Source organism: Brienomyrus brachyistius, chromosome 6 (assembly GCF_023856365.1).
Source record: "Brienomyrus brachyistius isolate T26 chromosome 6, BBRACH_0.4, whole genome shotgun sequence".
Classification (NCBI taxonomy): Eukaryota; Metazoa; Chordata; class Actinopteri; order Osteoglossiformes; family Mormyridae; genus Brienomyrus; species Brienomyrus brachyistius.
Window position 1 is genome coordinate 15,246,399 of NC_064538.1, and position 18,148 is coordinate 15,264,546.

General features: G+C 46.8%; 1 protein-coding gene across 5 annotated transcripts in view; it reads right to left on the bottom strand.

The window, feature by feature from the left end:
* Nucleotides 1-544: 544 nt before the first annotated feature.
* LOC125744472 (cyclin-dependent kinase 17-like) overlaps nt 545-18,148 on the bottom strand; it is a 39,097-nt gene continuing 21,493 nt past the window's right edge. For 4 of the 5 annotated variants that reach the window (XM_049016320.1, XM_049016318.1, XM_049016319.1 and 1 more), the window contains 15 exons: nt 17,747-17,880; nt 16,247-16,372; nt 11,081-11,137; nt 10,168-10,282; nt 9,940-10,034; nt 9,792-9,854; nt 9,497-9,620; nt 8,686-8,806; nt 6,273-6,370; nt 6,062-6,167; nt 5,221-5,263; nt 5,009-5,099; nt 4,395-4,472; nt 3,218-3,331; nt 545-2,682 (listed from right to left, as the gene is read on the bottom strand). In XM_049016320.1, the coding sequence (XP_048872277.1) occupies nt 3,237-3,331; nt 4,395-4,472; nt 5,009-5,099; nt 5,221-5,263; nt 6,062-6,167; nt 6,273-6,370; nt 8,686-8,806; nt 9,497-9,620; nt 9,792-9,854; nt 9,940-10,034; nt 10,168-10,282; nt 11,081-11,137; nt 16,247-16,372; nt 17,747-17,880 (1,346 nt within the window). In that variant the 3' untranslated portion in view covers nt 545-2,682; nt 3,218-3,236. The remainder of the gene's footprint in view (nt 2,683-3,217; nt 3,332-4,394; nt 4,473-5,008; nt 5,100-5,220; nt 5,264-6,061; nt 6,168-6,272; nt 6,371-8,685; nt 8,807-9,496; nt 9,621-9,791; nt 9,855-9,939; nt 10,035-10,167; nt 10,283-11,080; nt 11,138-16,246; nt 16,373-17,746; nt 17,881-18,148) is intronic. The other variant, XM_049016321.1, reaches the window with a different exon arrangement.

The window sequence follows — 18,148 nt, forward strand, 5'->3', positions numbered from 1 at the left end:
CGTTTTGGTGAGGATATACCTTTTTGCCGGTTAAAGCTCTTCTTCTGGGATTAACGTGTCAGAGTCTTCATGTGGCTGGGCCCCGGGGGGGCGGGAAAGGGCCCAGTTGGAGGGGCTGCATGTCACTGGTGCCTGGGATTTGTGTGGCAGGCCAGATCCCCAGGGACACACCAGTGGTGTGAATCCATCCCAGTTCTCATTTGTACATCTCTTTTTTATATTGCTACATTTTAATATTTACCTAAGTACTTCAGTAGTTTAAATATTTTTCTACTAGGCAACAAGAATTACAAATTAACATGCACATAATTTGTGAATAAACAGAAAAAGACATAATTTAAGGAAAATCAGAAATCTGATTTAGCCATTTAGTTGATAAACTTCACACATACCAGGAAACGATAATTTTACTTCTATTTCTTAGTGATTTAAAAAAAATATTGACTCGTGTCTGTTATAAAATATGAACTACTGTGGGAAAACATGTCAGGATCGGCAGTTAAGTACATGTGTGTGACATTATGCCTACGAGACAATCTACAGCCTCATGAATAAATCCTGTTTATTAACATAAATATTCTCAGCAACAGAACAGAACACAATTCAATTAATGGATCAGACCAACATTAGTAAGGTATATTCCAAGACTGACTTGATTTTAATCAAAAAACTCATATTTAATTTAGGATTAGATTTAAGAGCAGACTCTAGACTAGCAGATACCTTCTGATTACAGGCACAGTGGGTTTAGCCGTTGTGCTGGTGACCCAAAGGTTGCTGGTTTGAGCCCCAGCCTTGGCAAACCAATCACGTGTCCATGGACCCAATAGCAAGGCCCTTAACCCCCAGCTGTACCGGTGCTGTAACCCCCAAGCTTGCTCTCACCTGTGTGTCTCTCATTGAGAAGATGGGGTAGGTGAAAAGAGAATTTCCCCACAGACATGAATAAAGTATCTGTGTTCTAAATGACCATTAATTTAATTAGTCTAAAATCTGTTGGCAATCAATTTTAAGAACAGTTCTAAATTTCTCTGAGCGTGAATGACCACGTCTCTGTCACCTATAGTGACAGAAAAAGGGAGGCGGTGGTCAAAGGCAAAAGATGAGAGTTCCATGCACAGGGAGACAGGGGGGGCCAGGATCACTGCACAGTCAGCCAAACCCCCATCTGACAAATCAGTCTTGTTACTCCAGTCAAAGTGGTTAGAGATTACCCTGTACCTGCCGCTTAATGCAAACAAATATAAATAAGATTATGATTTAAACTTTTAATCTGTGTTGTCAGTCACTCGCAGAAATATTCTCCTATATACAATATTTTCATGATCGGCTTACAAAGCCCACTGTGGACCACTCCAGCTTCCAGAATCCACTGTTTTCACAGACAAATTAAGTAACTCAAAGGAGACAATGCTGGGATATATTACATTTTATGTAATGACTAAATTATAACAGCAATTATGTGGTATTTTAAAAACAACTAAGAAAACAACACTTTGTTAAGAGTTTAATGTTGTTTGAATTCCACAAGCCTGCCCTGTGGTGACTGAGTCTGTCTTGCTGTTACTGGTACAGAAGCCCTGATGTGGTTCACAGGTCATTGAGGGAGCATGCAAAGGCCTTACGGACAGGTTTACTGTGTGTTTTTACAGACTCTCACGCCAAGTAGCGTGTCTCACAAGGGATATTAACTGCCACACACAGCTGCATTTCCAGAACATAGGGGAAAGGGAATGAAATCCAGAAATACAGTATCGTAGCAAAAAACGTCAAAAAGAAACAGTATAATTTTATAACAAATTATAAAAGTTTGTGTGCAATGACGTATAGACGAGGATGAACAGATAGCAAACCTGAGTCAGAAGTAAACTATTCTCTGCTGCAGTAATTGCTTTAGGTTAATGAGAGAATTCATTAAGTCTGAGTGAAGGTATAATGTTCAAAGGTCTTTGAGGTTTGGGATAAATTTACTTTATAGGATGTTGGAGCCCTATCTGATGCAAAGGAGGAAGCCTCTTAGGTCAGGCAGAGCTTTGCACTGCTGGGCCCTGTTACACAGCTGCTGTCAGGGAGCCTGCAGAGATCATCTGCCCTGAGCTGTGCAGCTGCATTGCTTATACTGACCTAGGTGGGTAGTGTGTGGTTTATATGCAGTCTGTCCCATTGACGGTTAATATTTTATGCGATTAAACTGTTCACTCTGGCTGCATGTTGCTAGTGACACGCTGAAACAAAACCTCACCCTGCACCGTCTGCCGGTCACCGTACGTTCCAGCGGTCAGAGACGGCGGGATGTCAGGATGCACAATGAAAAAGAAAGTCTACAGCCGAGGTGGAGGGTGGCATCTCAGCCGAGAACAGCAGCCACCTTCCTTTGCTACTTTAAATTACTTGGGGTGACAGCCCCTTAAAGTTAGGCAAATGAACAATGCTAGTCTTAGGAAAAAGAAAAATGTAAAATTATTTGAAACTGTATAAAATATTCCCAGTTCCAGCATGACAGCAGCATCAACAGTTTATTTTTGCCTTATTCTTCTTTTAGCTTCCATGTGCTTTATTTTCTTCACAATTCTTTTTGCTTCTTCCTCTGTATGTTTTGGGGCAACAAGTCGGAACTCCATTCCGACAGTCCAGCCGCAGGGGGCTAAAACAGCATGCTCTGCCTGCGATTCTTCGCCCGGCCTGAAAGAGGGATGGGGGGGGGGGGGGGGGGGGGCAGAGATAAGCGTGACATGACTGAACACAGACCAAGAAGTGGCACGGAGCACAAGCACGGCACATGCTGTCATGCATCTACAGCATGGGGCCAGTGTCTGTGCTTGTAGCAGAGAGAGTCTCAGTGTATGTAGAGCCTCCATTCAGAGCTTGTGTCGTGATGCTGGGCGGGATGGACAGTAAACCCAACACAGCGATGCTCATTGATGAACAAGTGACTCGTGACTTGATAAAATGTCACTTCTAGGGAGTTATTACAAAACAGACGACCTGCCCGTAGAAATGCATTCCAGCCTGTATCACTCTGTGCTCAACATAGTCAGCAGAAAGATCACACACATTAAACAGGGTTACAAATTAAAAGCAGAATGCTGATCTCCTGTAGCTCAGAAGCCACTAAAATGTTTTAAAAAATGAAACAGCCTTTGAATTAATATTATTAACGATAAAATCACATGGAAGCGCGGGGTCTGCATGCGAAGGAAGCGTAAGCGACATTTACCAAAGTGAGGGAAGGTCACTCAGCCGGTAGAGGGGGATGTGAAGGTGAGAGTCTCAGTTTTGGCATCATCATTCTGGAAAAACTCTGAGGGTGCTGAGCTCAGCTTAAGGGATGCTAAGAGGTATTGGGGAGGGACACAAACGAGGAACAAAGGAAGGGCGGGGTGAGAAAAAAGAGGAAGTAGAAAGAATAGAGAGACGGAACCACTGAACACCAGAAAGTGTGTCACCAGGAAAGAGCATCAGCAGAAAAACAGTGACTTGTGTAGCACAGAAGGCACCTCCAGCAAGGGCAGAGGTCAAACATGTTCTCTAAAGTGCGGACGTACAGAAAGCCTGCTCCCCAGGGTTGCCAGGTTCATGATTTTCCTGCTAAACTGGGCTAGTTCATTGAAAGGATTGTGAAGAAGAAAAATAAATAAGCAAGTAATCTTTTTGAGCTAGTTAAACAAGTGACAAGTCATAAAAATGTGGTCAGTATCTGTAAAACGAGGCCTAGCAAAGTGGCTGTATCTACTAGTGATTGAAGCTGCATGAACTGCTTGCTGTATTTTCTAGATAAAAAAGGGCTTTAAACATGGGGGGGTCCAATAAATACAGCAACTGGTTCATGACGCTTCATTTCACCGGTATCTGCAGCAGGCCCGTGCACAAACATTTAAAGGGGCAGACATCTCTCTGCCCCAAGCGGCAGGCTGATTCTCAGATTTCAGAAGCTTTATAATCCTTATAGTAACATAGGAAGAAAACAGGAAGCATCATTTTCAGTTTGGAAACAAGCATCAACCTTACATTCCTACAAGATTCTGTATTTAGAGAAGCAGAGACTGATTGTCATAGAATATCTGGAAATTCAGTTCAGATAGTATCAGCTGCCTTGTACCAGCAGGACACTCTGGGGAGGTTTCAGGCCACACCGTGTGGAACATGCTTTGGCTGGATATTCTGCCAGGACGTGGCAACCCAGGCTGGCCAAGAGCCCACAAGGGCTAGAATGAGTGAGGGGCTCAGTCTGGACAGAGGGTATCTGAGATGCGAGACAGAGAGGGAGGCAGCGGGCAGCAAAGTACGTGAGGGTACAGGCCTACAGGACAGAGCGTCGGGCTCTTCCATAACATCTTCATCCTCCTCTTGTTTTAGAGCCCCCTTCTCCCTCCCCCTCATCCACAGACGCTTACCCGTTTCTGAGAATGCAGTGGACCGTTTCCCTGGATCTTTCTGGAGCTGAATGCCCTTCACTGAAAATATGGACGCAGCTGAAAGAGTAAGAGGTTCAGTCACATCCATGTTTTTTCCCTCAGGGACAAAACTGACGGACCGAGAGCTGACAGACATTTGTTCTGGAAGTGTGTGTGTTTTCAAGCCGAACGTATAAACTTACAAAAGGAAAGAAAGGGAGGTAAAGGGAAGCTGGCAGTGGTTTTCCTGGGAAACCAGAACCTTGGCTTTAGCTGAACCTCTCGAATGTTGGCGTGGGCGTAATGGTGAAATGTGCGAGTGTGAAATGTGCAGATGAGGAGTGGGGCAGCCTTGGCTCACCACAGACTCTTACTATCCACTCTGAATTACAAAAATTACACCCACAAATGGGGAAGATAAAAAGCCAGACTACAAAATAGATTTTTCTAGTTTTATTCTAGTTGCAGATAAATGGTGGCACCAAATGACCCAAGTTTGATTACATCTTTTATTGGCAGAAATGTACTTGTGTAATGAGCTAGAATGGGATGAGCTGCAGCTGAGCATTATGGGAAGGAAGGGAAATCGTCAGTGCCGGGCTGCTAGGACTCACTGTCAGGCAGCGTCTGCACCTGCTCCCCTAGACTGTGAAAGTAGGAGTGCCGGAGAGCCTCCTCGGCCGAGATGCGCTTTTTTGCCCCAAACTAAAGGAAAATGGGAGAACAGGGTAGAGCTAAAGGCCAAAAAAAAGAAAACTGCATAATTATTCCAGTAGTTTTGGCCTCATGCAGCAGAGGGCGCAAAAGAGCAATTACAGCAGCCAACCTGAAGTAGCTGTGATAGCAAGTTGTGTCCATCGCTGTCTATCCTGTAAAACAAGGGTAATTTAAGTAGGATTCTACTTCTCTATACAGACGACAGTACGACAATATTAACAGTAAGAATATTCTGACATATATATTTATCCCATTGGACAATGTCCAGTGTTTTCTCTGAGATTTCAGAATGCATACTGGATGCTTTTTTGGAGATCGTTGTCAGTTTTATCCATCTTTTAAAACATTTTCAAAAGAAGCGATTTAGGGTATTGATCTTTCTTTGTATACAAAGTGTTGTATTGCAAAAAAGAGCTTGGTAGTTTGTTATTGCTCTCGAAGAAAATGGGCAAGAATTTTTTAGCAAACTGGTACATTTCATTTTCCAAAAAAAAAAACAGCATACAGAGAACATTCACCATCACTGTAATTCACAAAAGAGGAGTGAAAACCACACTTTCTGAAAACAAATGAAAATGCAATTATCGCTTTTAATGAGAATAAAAAATAGAACAGAATAGAATAGTGAGCCCCCATGGGGAAATTCTCTTCCTCACTATCTTATCTTGCTCTCCATGAGACAAACAGCTACATGTACAATTAAGAGAAAGCTTGGGGATCACAGCACAAGGTCAGCCAGTGTGCAGCACCCCTGCAAACTAGTGGATAAACACCTTCCTACTGGGGCCACAGACATGTGACTATTCTGCCGAGGCTGGGCCTCGAACCGGTGACCATCTGATCATAGGCACAGTGCCAGACAATAGGGCAACTAAAGCAGCAATGAATGATAAGACAGGGACATGTGGGATGAAAGCAGCAAACCAGAATGTAAGGGACAGGAGGCAGACCTGGGTGCGTGTTTCACCAGGGATTCGGCATAGTAGCGTGGGAACTTGAATGTTTTGAATTCTTCAATGTTGCTGATTCCTGGCCAGGTCTTCTCTGTGGGAGTACCTGAGAGCAGGAAGGGGGCAGGGGATGAAATAGCAGCTCAGGGAATATTTCCACACACACACACACAAACACACACACACACACACCTGGAGGTGGGGCCCTCACCTAAGACTCTGAATATCAGGTGCAACTCATCTTCTACTGTGGATCCAGGAAAGAGAGGCCTCCCTGTCACCATCTCATAGAAAATACAACCTACACCCCTGGGAAAGGATAGATAAGTGGGACAAATTTAAAATAGATAAAAATGAAAGAGGAAGAGATCATAATAGTATCACATTGTACAGCGCGCGGAGAGAGCGAAGTCGTGTTAGGCATCATCTCCATGGCAGTGAACACACAAGCAAAGCAGATGTGCACCTGTATCAGCCAAGACATGTCTGCAGGTCACTTAAGAGAACAAGACTCTGCACAGACGCTGCCTGTGCCTTCTCAGCCTCTCCATGGTCATCGCAGTGGTTTCTTTCCCCATATACCAAAACAATGGAGTGTATTCAACAAATTGGTGCCAGTTCACTAGTACTAATCCTAGCTTGTGCCCTAAGCCACAGACCGAGAGAAACTGGCTGGCAAGTTGGCACCCCCTCAGAGGCTGATACCCTAGACTGGCCCTGCAGCTAACGACAGCGAACTGAAAACGCAGACGAGAGCAAGGCCCTGAGGAGAGCCTGGCCTCGTCCGTGTCAGGGGGGAAGAGTCACCATGAGCAGACTCTGTAGAAGAATAAGACACAGCTAATCGCAGTACGGAATGTACCAGGCCCTTGAAAATAAAGCAGGGAGGAGGGGCGTCAGTTAGCTCTCTCCTGCTCGCTCAAAAAGCTGTCAGGACGGCCTTGTGATCAGAGTAGGGTTAAGAGAGCAGACCGGAGCAGAGCCTTCCTCCGGTCAACGATGTGAAAAGTTACAGCGAAAAAATTCAGCAAAGCTCTGACATCAAGAAATAAAAAAAAATGCACAGTAAGCAAAAAAAAATATTCAAAGCAAACCCAAGCCTTTCAGCCTTTGGGAGAAGTCAAAGAACAATGAGAGCAAGGGGGGGCCAAAAGCAGCCGCTACAGCTGTCATCTTCATGAAAGTTTTTTATTTTTTTAAGGTCAGGAGAACAAACTTCCAACTCCCAACAATGAGCGTCTGTGAAGAAGAAAAAAATAGGGACATATTGCTGAAGTTGCCACAGGAAGCATTTTCATGCTCATTCTGCGCCCACTGCTCATTTGAAATAAGGCATTAGTAGGATGCACCAAACCAAAACTTCCTTTGCTCCTGCATGCAGATGGGCTTCAAAGGAAACACCAGAGTGTCTTACTAGGGTACTGGGACACCACGGACTACCAGGTGCATCATACAATTAAGTCTGAAAGAGTCTGTAACTCTACAGAGACGTGACATTCTTCTGCAAGAAATCCCATCTGGCGTTTTGTCACGGGTGGAATATGCGCTGCTCCACAATCTCCTGCAAGTGGTCAGTTACGTTGAGATCAGGGGATTGGGATGTGCACGGTTCACATTCATCACGCCGTTCAGGGGTCATTTCCTGGGATTGAAATGCATCATAAGGTGAATGTGATTATTCAAACTGACTTTGTTATGGCTTTACCTAAACTGCTAAGGGGTTGAGTGGACCTAAACATGCTGGGAAAACACTCATGACACCATAACCCTAGATCCCTTCATTGTGGGTAAAGAAGACACTATAGCTGTCCTTGGTCTATGTCACATGACTCTTTCCCCGTTTAGCAGAGTGCTCTCTGTGTCCTGTATACTACTTGAGTTACAGAAGCTTATTTTTCTCTGGTAATAAGGACTTGCTTCAACAGGATCTCTACATTCCCTCTGAATGAGCTGATAGTCAACATTCACCTGAGAATCAATTCTCATGCAGCATAGCACTCAAGATATATGTCTGTTTGTCCATAATTGCTCAGAGAAATACTTTGCTGAGAGTTCTATGTCAAAATCACCCTAACCATCATCCATGAGCTGATGGGAATTTTACTTGTACAAAAATGTTCTGAGGGCAGAAGGAAAAACTATTGGTTCAGAGAGAGAAGGTGGGGCAAAGCAAACAGAGGAGGCAGGATCAACCAATCAGATGTCTTCTCCTCTAGTTGCTTGGACCCACCTCTGCTACAATCTGATCTGAGAACCAATCATTTTCCTTCTGCCCTCAGAACATTGTATGCAAGTAAAATTCCCATGAGCCATCGCTAATGAAATATCAGCACATTGAGCAGTCCTCATCATTGAAGCTCTTGCTGTATGTGGCATTTAATGATGGCAGAAAAATTATTAAGTTATTTTATAGTCTATACAAGTCCTTAAGCATAGTGGGATATTAACTACACAACTCAGGTAGCAAACCTATGTGGAAACTTCTGCATTCTTTGCATCCCTCAGGTCCTCTGCACGAGTGTGGACGTTTCACAACCCATTCGTGGATTTGCATGATGGGTGGATGAAAGGTTGTGGTCATGTGGAGTGTTTCTGCGCATGCCTCTAGGTGCATTCATCCTCACCACATGTCGATGGGAGTGGAGTACTCCGTAGAACCCAGAAGAACATCGGGTGGCCGGTACCACAGTGTTACCACCTCATTAGAGTAGGTCTTGGTGGGTACAGACTTGGCTCGGGCCAGACCTAGAAAGGGCACAAAAAATAAAAAAATCAAGACAGTAATTTACCATATTACAGAATTATGTGACTGGAATTACTACTTTTAAAAAAATAAAAAATAAAAAAACCTTTGTACGGGGAGAACAGCAGCAACATACACTGCCTGGACAAAAATAAGGTCGTACACTTTAATATTTTGTTGGTCCACCTTTAGCTTTGATTATGGTGCACATTCATCAATGCTTTGTTTCCACATGCTTATGCAACACCTCAACATTTTTGTTCATGAAGATTTGCATTAATTTCTCGTCAAGGTCTTGTATTAATGGTAGATGATCTTATCCACTCTGTAAAATCTTCTCCAGCACATCTCAAAAACTTTCAATGGAGTTAAGGTCAAGACCCTGTGGTGGCCAATTCACGTGTGAAAATGATTCCTCATGCTCCCCGAACCACTACTTGGCAGTTCGAGTCCGATGAATCTTGGCATTATCATCCTGGAATATAGCCATGCCATCAGGAAAGAAAAAAACCCCATCGATGGGATAACCTGGCCATTTCAGTAGATTCAGTAACTCAGCTAACACTGCTGAACTATAATAGTGATCCAATCGCAGCCTCTTAAGTACTTGCTGATTTATATTCTAAGAGTGACTTTATTTTTTTTGGCTAGGCAGTGTAACACACACTGGTGTATGTTCACCATTGTCTCACCAAAGTCTGCCAGCTTCAGCTCGCCCTTGTCATTGATGAGCAGATTCTGGGGTTTGAGGTCTCTGTGCAGCACTTTCCGCCGGTGGCAGTAGGCCAGGCCCCGAAGCAGCTGGAAGAGAAATATCTGCAGGACAAGGAACAGCCAAGAAACCGGGGGAAAGGAGGAAAGCCGGGGGCCGGGGAGGGGAAGAAGAACAGAGAAGATGTCAGTGAGATGTAAAGTGTGCCCATGACCCTTTGTGCTGTACGGGGTAGCACTGCAAAAACGTGTCCAGAGCCCAGTGCCGGCGCTCACCTTGGCATTGTGCACGCTCATGATGCTCCCGCAGTCGTCCATGTACTGTTTCAGGTCCTTCTCCTGCAGCAAAAGAAGATGCAGAATCCCTCAGGGTCAGAGAGAGGCTGAAGGGAGGCTGTGTGCCCAGGGAGGCCCGTCCACTTACCAGGTACTCAAATACCAGCGTCAGGCACTTGTCAGTGTGGATGATGTCGTGGAGGGTGACGATGTTGGCGTGTTTGAGGTCTTTCAGCAGTGACACTGAAGGAGAAAATGACGTCAGGCAGACTGACAGTAGACCAAACATTTTTAACAATCTCATTCCCAAACACTAAGTCGGGGAAACATGGGGACACTAACCTACAGATATTTAAGTCGGCAGAGCAGCAGTTACCTTCGCGGATGGCAGTACAGGGAGCCCCCTCCTCGTGCTCCAGTCTGATCTCCTTCAGGGCCACCAGGTTGTCTGTTAACTTGCTTCGGCCTTTATAAACAGTGGCGTAGGTCCCCTGGAGCAAAACATGGGGACAGTGGATTGAGGACTAGGACACTAGAGGCTAAGAGGCATTTAAGACACCTCCCTGAAAGGGTTACACTCGCTATTGGTGTTATTCTTGGATTTTAGTATGAAGAAAAAGGTGATGAGTAGTACTTTCTGATATAATCCAACCATCCATCCATCCATCCATCCATCCATCCATCCATCCATCCATCGTAACTACTTGTCCTATTCAGGGTCCCAGGGGTCCGGAACCTATCCCGGAGGCTATGGGCATAAGGCAGGGAACAACCCAGGATGGGGTGCAAACCCATCACAGTTCTGGTATAATTAGATTTCGTTTGTGCAGTGATCAAGGTAAGAATCAAACTGAACATGCAAATCCATGAAATCTATTAAAATTACAAATGTATTAAATTAAAATGCAGGTTCCCAGTGACACTAATGACACTGTAGATCAGGGGCACCCAATGCTGTCCAGGAGAGCTACCACCCTGATGCAGGTAATCAGGCCCTTCAGCATCACCTGAGTATTAGAGTCAGCTAAGTTAAGCTGGTTCTCATACTGAGATGTAACTGAAGGGCCTGATTACCTGTGTCAGCTGTGTCAGGAGCAGGATTGGGCAGCCCTGCTGTAAAGTAGCAGACAGCCTTCCTGCAGAGATGCTGTCCGTGGTCCTGAAAGAATCACATCCTCCATGGCGGGGCACCTCCCTGGGTGGCCCAGACTGACGGATCCCAGCTTTATTTTAACGAGCGCGCCCTCGCTGTCTGGATGGCTGGAACCTCAGAGGCGGTTCCTTCTTACCTCCCCTAGCTTATCCAGCTTGATGTACGTCTCCAGCTTCCCGAAGCCGATTTCAGACTAGAACAGAAGAGGAAGACAGAAGGTTCATGAAAAACTATCCGTCGATCTCAGCACCCAGCCCACAGGTTTCACAGTCAGTTCTATTCTAGTACAGTCCCTGGGGTGTATATTCAGTGAATTCCCTTTAACACATTCAAATAAGCTTTGTCACAAGACACAGTTTTAGCACAAATCCACAGTTTCTCATATGAAATGCAGGGGAGTCAACTGACACCTTTCTGCTGATGCAATGCAGGAGAGACGAAGATACTCCATGGAGATAATGTCACCTCCATTCCTCGCCCACGCACCAAACCATACGAACGCACAAAGAGTGGGGGGGGGGGGGGGATTTATGATGCATCGTAAGGAGAGGTGGCACGAATGGAGCGCCACGGCAAGGTGGAGGCAGTCAGGGCAGGAATGCCGGTTCCATGCAAACGATGTGTCCAAGCTGTGGCTCACAGGTGCCACCCCGAGCCTCACATCTCATGCTGAGCCTTCCTATAACAGCAAGCCACAATGCGGACGTGCCAGGAAGCCAGTGGCATCTTCCCTCCGAGCACCCACTGCCCCTCTGTCTGCTCCCTCGGGCCAAAAGAGGAACTGCACTGTATTCCAGAGGCCTCCATCAACCAGGATATTTGGCTTTCAAATTCTGAAGCAACACCCCACCCCACCGTTGTGCATTATAACCAGGAAGATTCTGTCAATCCCTGGCAACAGCCAAAGATTTAGACACGACCTTCACACGTCACACAGCTTGCTCTCACATACTTTTCCAGTTTGACATTTAATGCCGTAATTCAGATTCCCAGAATAATATATCGCATCTGACAATTCATTACGCATTGATGCCTAAACAGGCACTGTAAATGTTCAGCAGAAGAGGGCTGTGAAACTCTGCCCTGTTACCCTGTAACTTCCTGTAAAACCATAATGCAGTTTCCCAATCCAGTTCTCGAGGACCTATAGCCAGTTCATGTTTTTGCTCCCTCCCAGCTCCTGGAAGCTGGCTATAGGAAACACTGCTGTACTGTATTCTCCACACAAGTGCCATTTTTATTAAGAGCAATCCCACAATGCCCAAACCAGCACGAGGCTGTTCCGCATGACAAAATGACACCGTATTAAGCTCCACAGCTGCCTGTTCAGTGATCTGAGCTAATAAACAGCAATGTCAGGGGAACTGCCACACCTCTCCCTGGCTGGTTCCACTATGCTTCCCTTCCTGAAGATCCTGCGGGTTTTTCAGTTATGATTCTCATAAGAAAAAATATATTTACTTTATTCATTAAATTTTGTAGCTAAAAATGAATTAGCAATGCAAACTTCAGTTTGCGTATTTCCCCAGACCCGATAGGTAAATTGCAACCTTTCTCAGTCAGTTTTGTCCTGAGGCTGGGGGGGGGGGGGGGGGGGGGTGGTAGAGGACTGAAGCATTTTTAAGCTGATAACAACCCACACAATATTGGTGACCTGCTTAAAGTCACAGTCACACACACACAAAGGCGTCCAAGCAAAAATGCAAGTGACTGACAAATGCATAGAAATATCAGGGTGATGAATATTAATTGGCCAATCACAGCACGGCCCACGTGATTTTTGTGGTTCAGCTGCATCCTTCACAAGCTAGGCCAACAAGGCACCCTCTGTTAGTTACACAAACATGCACAGAACCAACTCCCCCTTCTCTGAGCCTGAGCAAAGCGTCAGCATCTCCCAGGCCCTGCACACACTGCAATGCATGTAAAGCCTCCCCTAATTTTCTATCAGTCCCACCACGTGGAACAGCAAGCACATGACAGCATCCCGCTGCTCTCTCACCCCCGAAGGGGCGCCCATCCAGAATGGGGTATATACAGCTCAGAGCATAGAGCAGCCTACATGCGGAGCACGCTGACGCTGGCACGACGCCGACTGCCACCGGGGGCGCTCAGCCACGGCCGCATCACCAGGCAAAAGAAAATAACAAGATAACAAATGGTGCATTCGAGCTGCAGGACAATGCTAGAATGCACAGCCAATGTGCATCCACCTCCAACCCGCCGTCAAAAACAGCACGCGAGTCACACTGGCCCATATTCCTGAGGTTCTACCCAGAAGCTTTCTGCTTCACACCCACCAGCGGTACCTAGAGTGCAAGAGAGAAAGCAGGGCCTGCCAATCTCTGGAGCAGCTGTCTGAAAATGGGATTGGAACAGGCAACCTACCGATCACAGGCATGTCGTCTTAACCTAAAGGCATACATTTCCCCAAAGCAGGGCCTGCCAGTCCCTGGAGCAGCTGTCTGAAAATGGGATTGGAACAGGCAACCTACCGATCACAGGCATGTCATCTTAACCTAAAGGCATACATTTCCCCAAAGCAGGGCCTGCCAGTCACTGGAGCAGCTGTCTGAAAATGGGATTGGAACAAGCAACCTACCGATCACAGGCACGTCGTCTTAACCTAAAGGCATACATTTCCCCAAAGCAGGGTCAGGCGGTGACTAGAGACATTAGGGTTAAGGACCTTGCTCACACTGTCAATAACGGGATTCAAACCCATGATACTCTGCCCTAACCGAGTCACACGTCATCACCACTTAAACTACTCCTAAGATAAACATTATGGCAATTTGTCAAGAAATATTTACAAGGTCACAAATGCACAGACTTCAGCACTGTCAGTTCTTTCTGCAGGCTAAATAACACCAGAGGCTGGCTTGCAGATTAGCAGATGGGCAGCCGCACACCCAGACCTTATTGTCACCGTGAAAAGCTGCGATTCTGACAAGAGCACCGCATACATTTATAAACCTGGTGACAGACAGATCCTACTGGGGCACACCATGCTGAATAATTAATTATGATTTACATATAGGAAAGACAGCACAGTACCAAAGGACCAGCAGAGGTCCAACAACAGAGGTCAGGGGTTAACTTCATTTCACTTTGTTTAAACGTGTTGTGCCGTCTTGTGTCGTGGTCTGCTATGGAAAGCTATTGAGAAAGTATCACGTGAGTCACCTGACTGGCTAAGACCCAGTTTACAGCAGAATTTGATTAACCTGCACCCCCAGTTCTAGCTTCCCAGCCTTCTGCCCCCATCCTTTCTGATTCCTCACTTTGCCGCAACCCGCACTGAACTTAAATGCAACCAAGCAAGTTTCACATATATCCATCTAAATGTGCAATACGTAACACTTGGTTTGAGACTGTGCTAGCATCTCCATCCACCTATGCTCAGTCTCTCACTGCAAACACCACCCATCTATCTGTGCCCCAACCTGCCCTGGCCCACCAAGCCGTCGACATCAGTGTCAGACTTACTGGCTGTGTTATGAGCGAATATGGCATGGAGCACACACAGAAGTACACTGAAATCATACATCATCTCCATCAAAAATCAGCATTAAACAGTAAATACTGTAGGTCAGCGTTTCCCAGCCCGGTCCGCAGGGACGGTCCACATTTCTGCTCCCTCCCACCTCCCAGTAGGTAGCAAAAATGTGGACTGTCTGTAGGTCCCCAAAGACTGGATTAGGAAACACTGCTGTACGTCAATAACATAAAGGCGGAGCCTCCTCATCTCTGAGTCTCTGCCCAGTCTCTCCGGACACCATCGCTCCATCAGCCCTCGTCCTCAGCGCATTACATCGAGGGCCCTCTCGGAGGTGTCAGTCTGACATGCCGCCGCAGTGGCACCCACGCAGCCTGCTGACAGGCACGCTGAATTATAGATGTCTGTTACATCACCAGTGCGCCTGACTCACACCCCACAAAAACAGTCACTTCCTGACATCTCCCTTCAGAGGCTCTGCCTTTAATCTTCTGCAGCTGACTCCCGGAGAAGAGAAGTAGCCCCATATCTAAACCGCTTCAAACACGAGGAAGCCAGCTAATCCACCTGGGGGATGCTGGGAAGAGCTATTAGATGGGAGGGCTGTATTAGACACGTGGCGCTTTGATCATTTATATCTATACCCCAACAATGACAACTTTTTTTTTTTTTTTTTTTTTAAACCAGCTCATAGAACGAGGGCTTGAGATGAATAGGCCTCAAAACCATAGTATGGCCACCCCTGCACCAGCAAGGCACTGTTTTGGGTGACTGTGAACCCTGAAGAGCTCACCACAGCAGGAAACTGCACCACAAAGCTGGGCCGACTGCTTTAGCCCGTGTGGAGACCCTAGAGGATTGTGGGAGGAGTAGCGTTCCTACACTGCTGTCAGACCGGGACGTGCTGGGGAGGCTTGGCACCCGACTCGCATCGTAACATGCGGCCAGTGCCAGTGGCAGACGGAGGGCCGGCGGGGGAGGGCACAAGAGCTGGTCAAACACGACCGGAAGAACGCAGGAGTCATCGGTCAGCTGACCAGGGCTCCGTGCACACGGCCCGCTCCGAGCCGCATTGCTGCGGGACTCAGAGCGCCGGCGGAGGGCGCGCTGGCAGGTCCACGTTTCCCAGGTTTCCCTTTCGCAAAAGCAAAAGAAACGCATTGCTGCCTGCACCACGTTAGACGCACTGGTGGATAGACATCACACAAGAATTCAGATAGTGGTGCCCCGTTACATAGTGATGGACCAAACCAACCATGTCTGCTCACAGCTCCTTGCCACAACATAGATTATGTTCTTTCCTTCAACTTGTATTTTTTTTTTTGTTTTAATTCCAGGAATGTTCCAAAGCTCAGATTGGGGGGGGTGAGGGGTGAAAATGAATGTGCTTAACACCCCATCAGCAGCAGAGCGTAAACGGCACAGCCTTCCTCCACGGCTCCGACACATCGTGTTCCCGGCCCTCCCTCCGAGTCCCCTCTGCTTCCCGGGAACAGTGATGACCACGTCAGAGGCTGCCCTCCGCAACGCTGCAGACATCTGTCACGGTCCCGGGCCACTCCGCCTGCACCCTGCCCAGCCTCGCCCATTCGGACAGAAAGCATGTGTCACAAGGGACTTACTGGGTAAACAGGTGATGAGATAAGGGACGAGACGCCGGCTTGGGTGTCCAAGTGTAACGTGACCATTCGCACAAAGACTGGTGAATTTACACAGGAGATGGGACTGATGTCAAGCCCCTGGGCACCTCCCCCATGACCTGGCCTGACTTGCCGTCCTCCTACCACAGGGAGAGTCACTCACCAGGGAAGCCCGACGGAGCCGGCGGCTCAGCGGTTTGTCAAAGGGGGGGCTGTTCATGGCGAATTTCTCCAGGTACCCCTCCGGGAGACGGATGTCAGCAGGCAGGGACAGCCGTTTGTTGATGTCCTGTGTGAAGGAGGCAGAGAGGAGGCGGCGTACACTAAGGCTGGGGAGCGGAATCCGTGCTGTGCTCTCAGCGTGCGGGACAGAGGGGCTTGGGGTGTGTGTCAGTTTGTGTGGGTGTTTGGGAGTGTGTGTGTGTAATAGCACTACAACAGTACACAAAAATCACGGTTTGATACACATCTCAGTTTTGAAGTCACGGTTTGGTATGTTTTCGGTACAGCGGGGGTAAAACAAAAAGTATAACTATAATTCTTAAAAAGTCTGTAAATACCTCTGCAACCTACTAATAAAAAAAATAAAATAAAAATATTCCCAAGTAAATAAAAATAAAATATCCATTAATGCGCACATTTAAAAAATTAACTGCACCTGATCTGTGCTGTATTCACATTGGCAGCTTTCAGCTTCACAACACAAATATTGTCATAAAATAAACATCCATTATGGTGCAGCATTTAAATAAATACCTGTGCTGTACTTCACATTCACATTGACAGCCTCCAGCTTCACATTAGGACGTGTGCCTGCATGCCTAGTGGTGCCTTTCCAGGTCGCCGGAGGAAACACACGAAGGTTCCGCATTTTCGGCATTTGTTTGGCACAAATACCTGTACTGTTACACTCCTGTGTGTGTGTGTGTGTGTGTGTGTGTGTGTGTGTGTGTGCGTGTATGTGTGTATGTGCGTGAGAGAGGGAAGGCAAAGCCAACAAACACCTGTTAAACCACAAGGTGAGGCTCGGTATCAGTGCAGGACATTAAAGAGTCACCACACAAACCCACCAACACACGCACCCTGGACCGGCGCAAACAGGCCCGGCTGCGTGCAGAGACAGATGTGGCAGATGTCAGGTCTGAATGGTGCAAGGTGGGCAGTGATATTCCCATCCCACTCTTCCATCCTCAGCCCCTTTCCCCTCACTTGCACACACCCTGTTTGAACTTGATAGGGGGCAGCAGTGGGTCGGGGGTTCATATAGGAGGCTCACATCCCCATAAAACAGGACACCATCCAGCATATCCCTTACATCATCCACTGTGGGATTCTTGGCTTAAAAAATACAACTGCAATATTCTAGATTTTTCCAGATCAAACTCTTATGTGACAAGGAGCCGGAGGTGTGTGTGGGGGGTGGGGGACTAACACAGAATAAAAAACCCAGGCTGTGTTTGGGGACCAGGACAATGCGACTCACGTCTGATAAAATCCAAAGGACTGATTTCCCCTTAACCAGGGTAGCTCAGAAAAATGTAGAGCTGCAGTTTCACTGCACAGCACTGTCCACTCAATGAGGTTGGAGGTTTTGCATGTGAGATCTAATCCACAGCGTGCAGTGCATTATGGGATACATGATTGGTACAGCCCACCCAGGTACCTCATTGGAGATGCGCCGATGGCTGTTGTTCCGCATGCGGACTCTGACCGGACTCTGAACCTCGTCGGAGGACGTGCCAGACGCCTGGTCGCTCTCGCCATCTGAGCCCATCTTCACGTTCTCATGCACTATGCCTGTGTGCACAAAAAACACACACACACACACACACACACACACACACACACACACACACACACACACAGAAAATGGTGCTATTACTTTCTGTGGAAATTTATCTCATACATAAAATCCATTCCGGAAAGGAGCATTTCCGCAGAGAATCTTGCGGTCAGACCCAAACTCTTGGTGAGTCCAGCACTTTACCTATCGAATCCCATTGCTCTGGAAAAATGCTGATACTCAGTGTCGAATTACTGATAAGTTGTGCTGCAGTCATAAAAC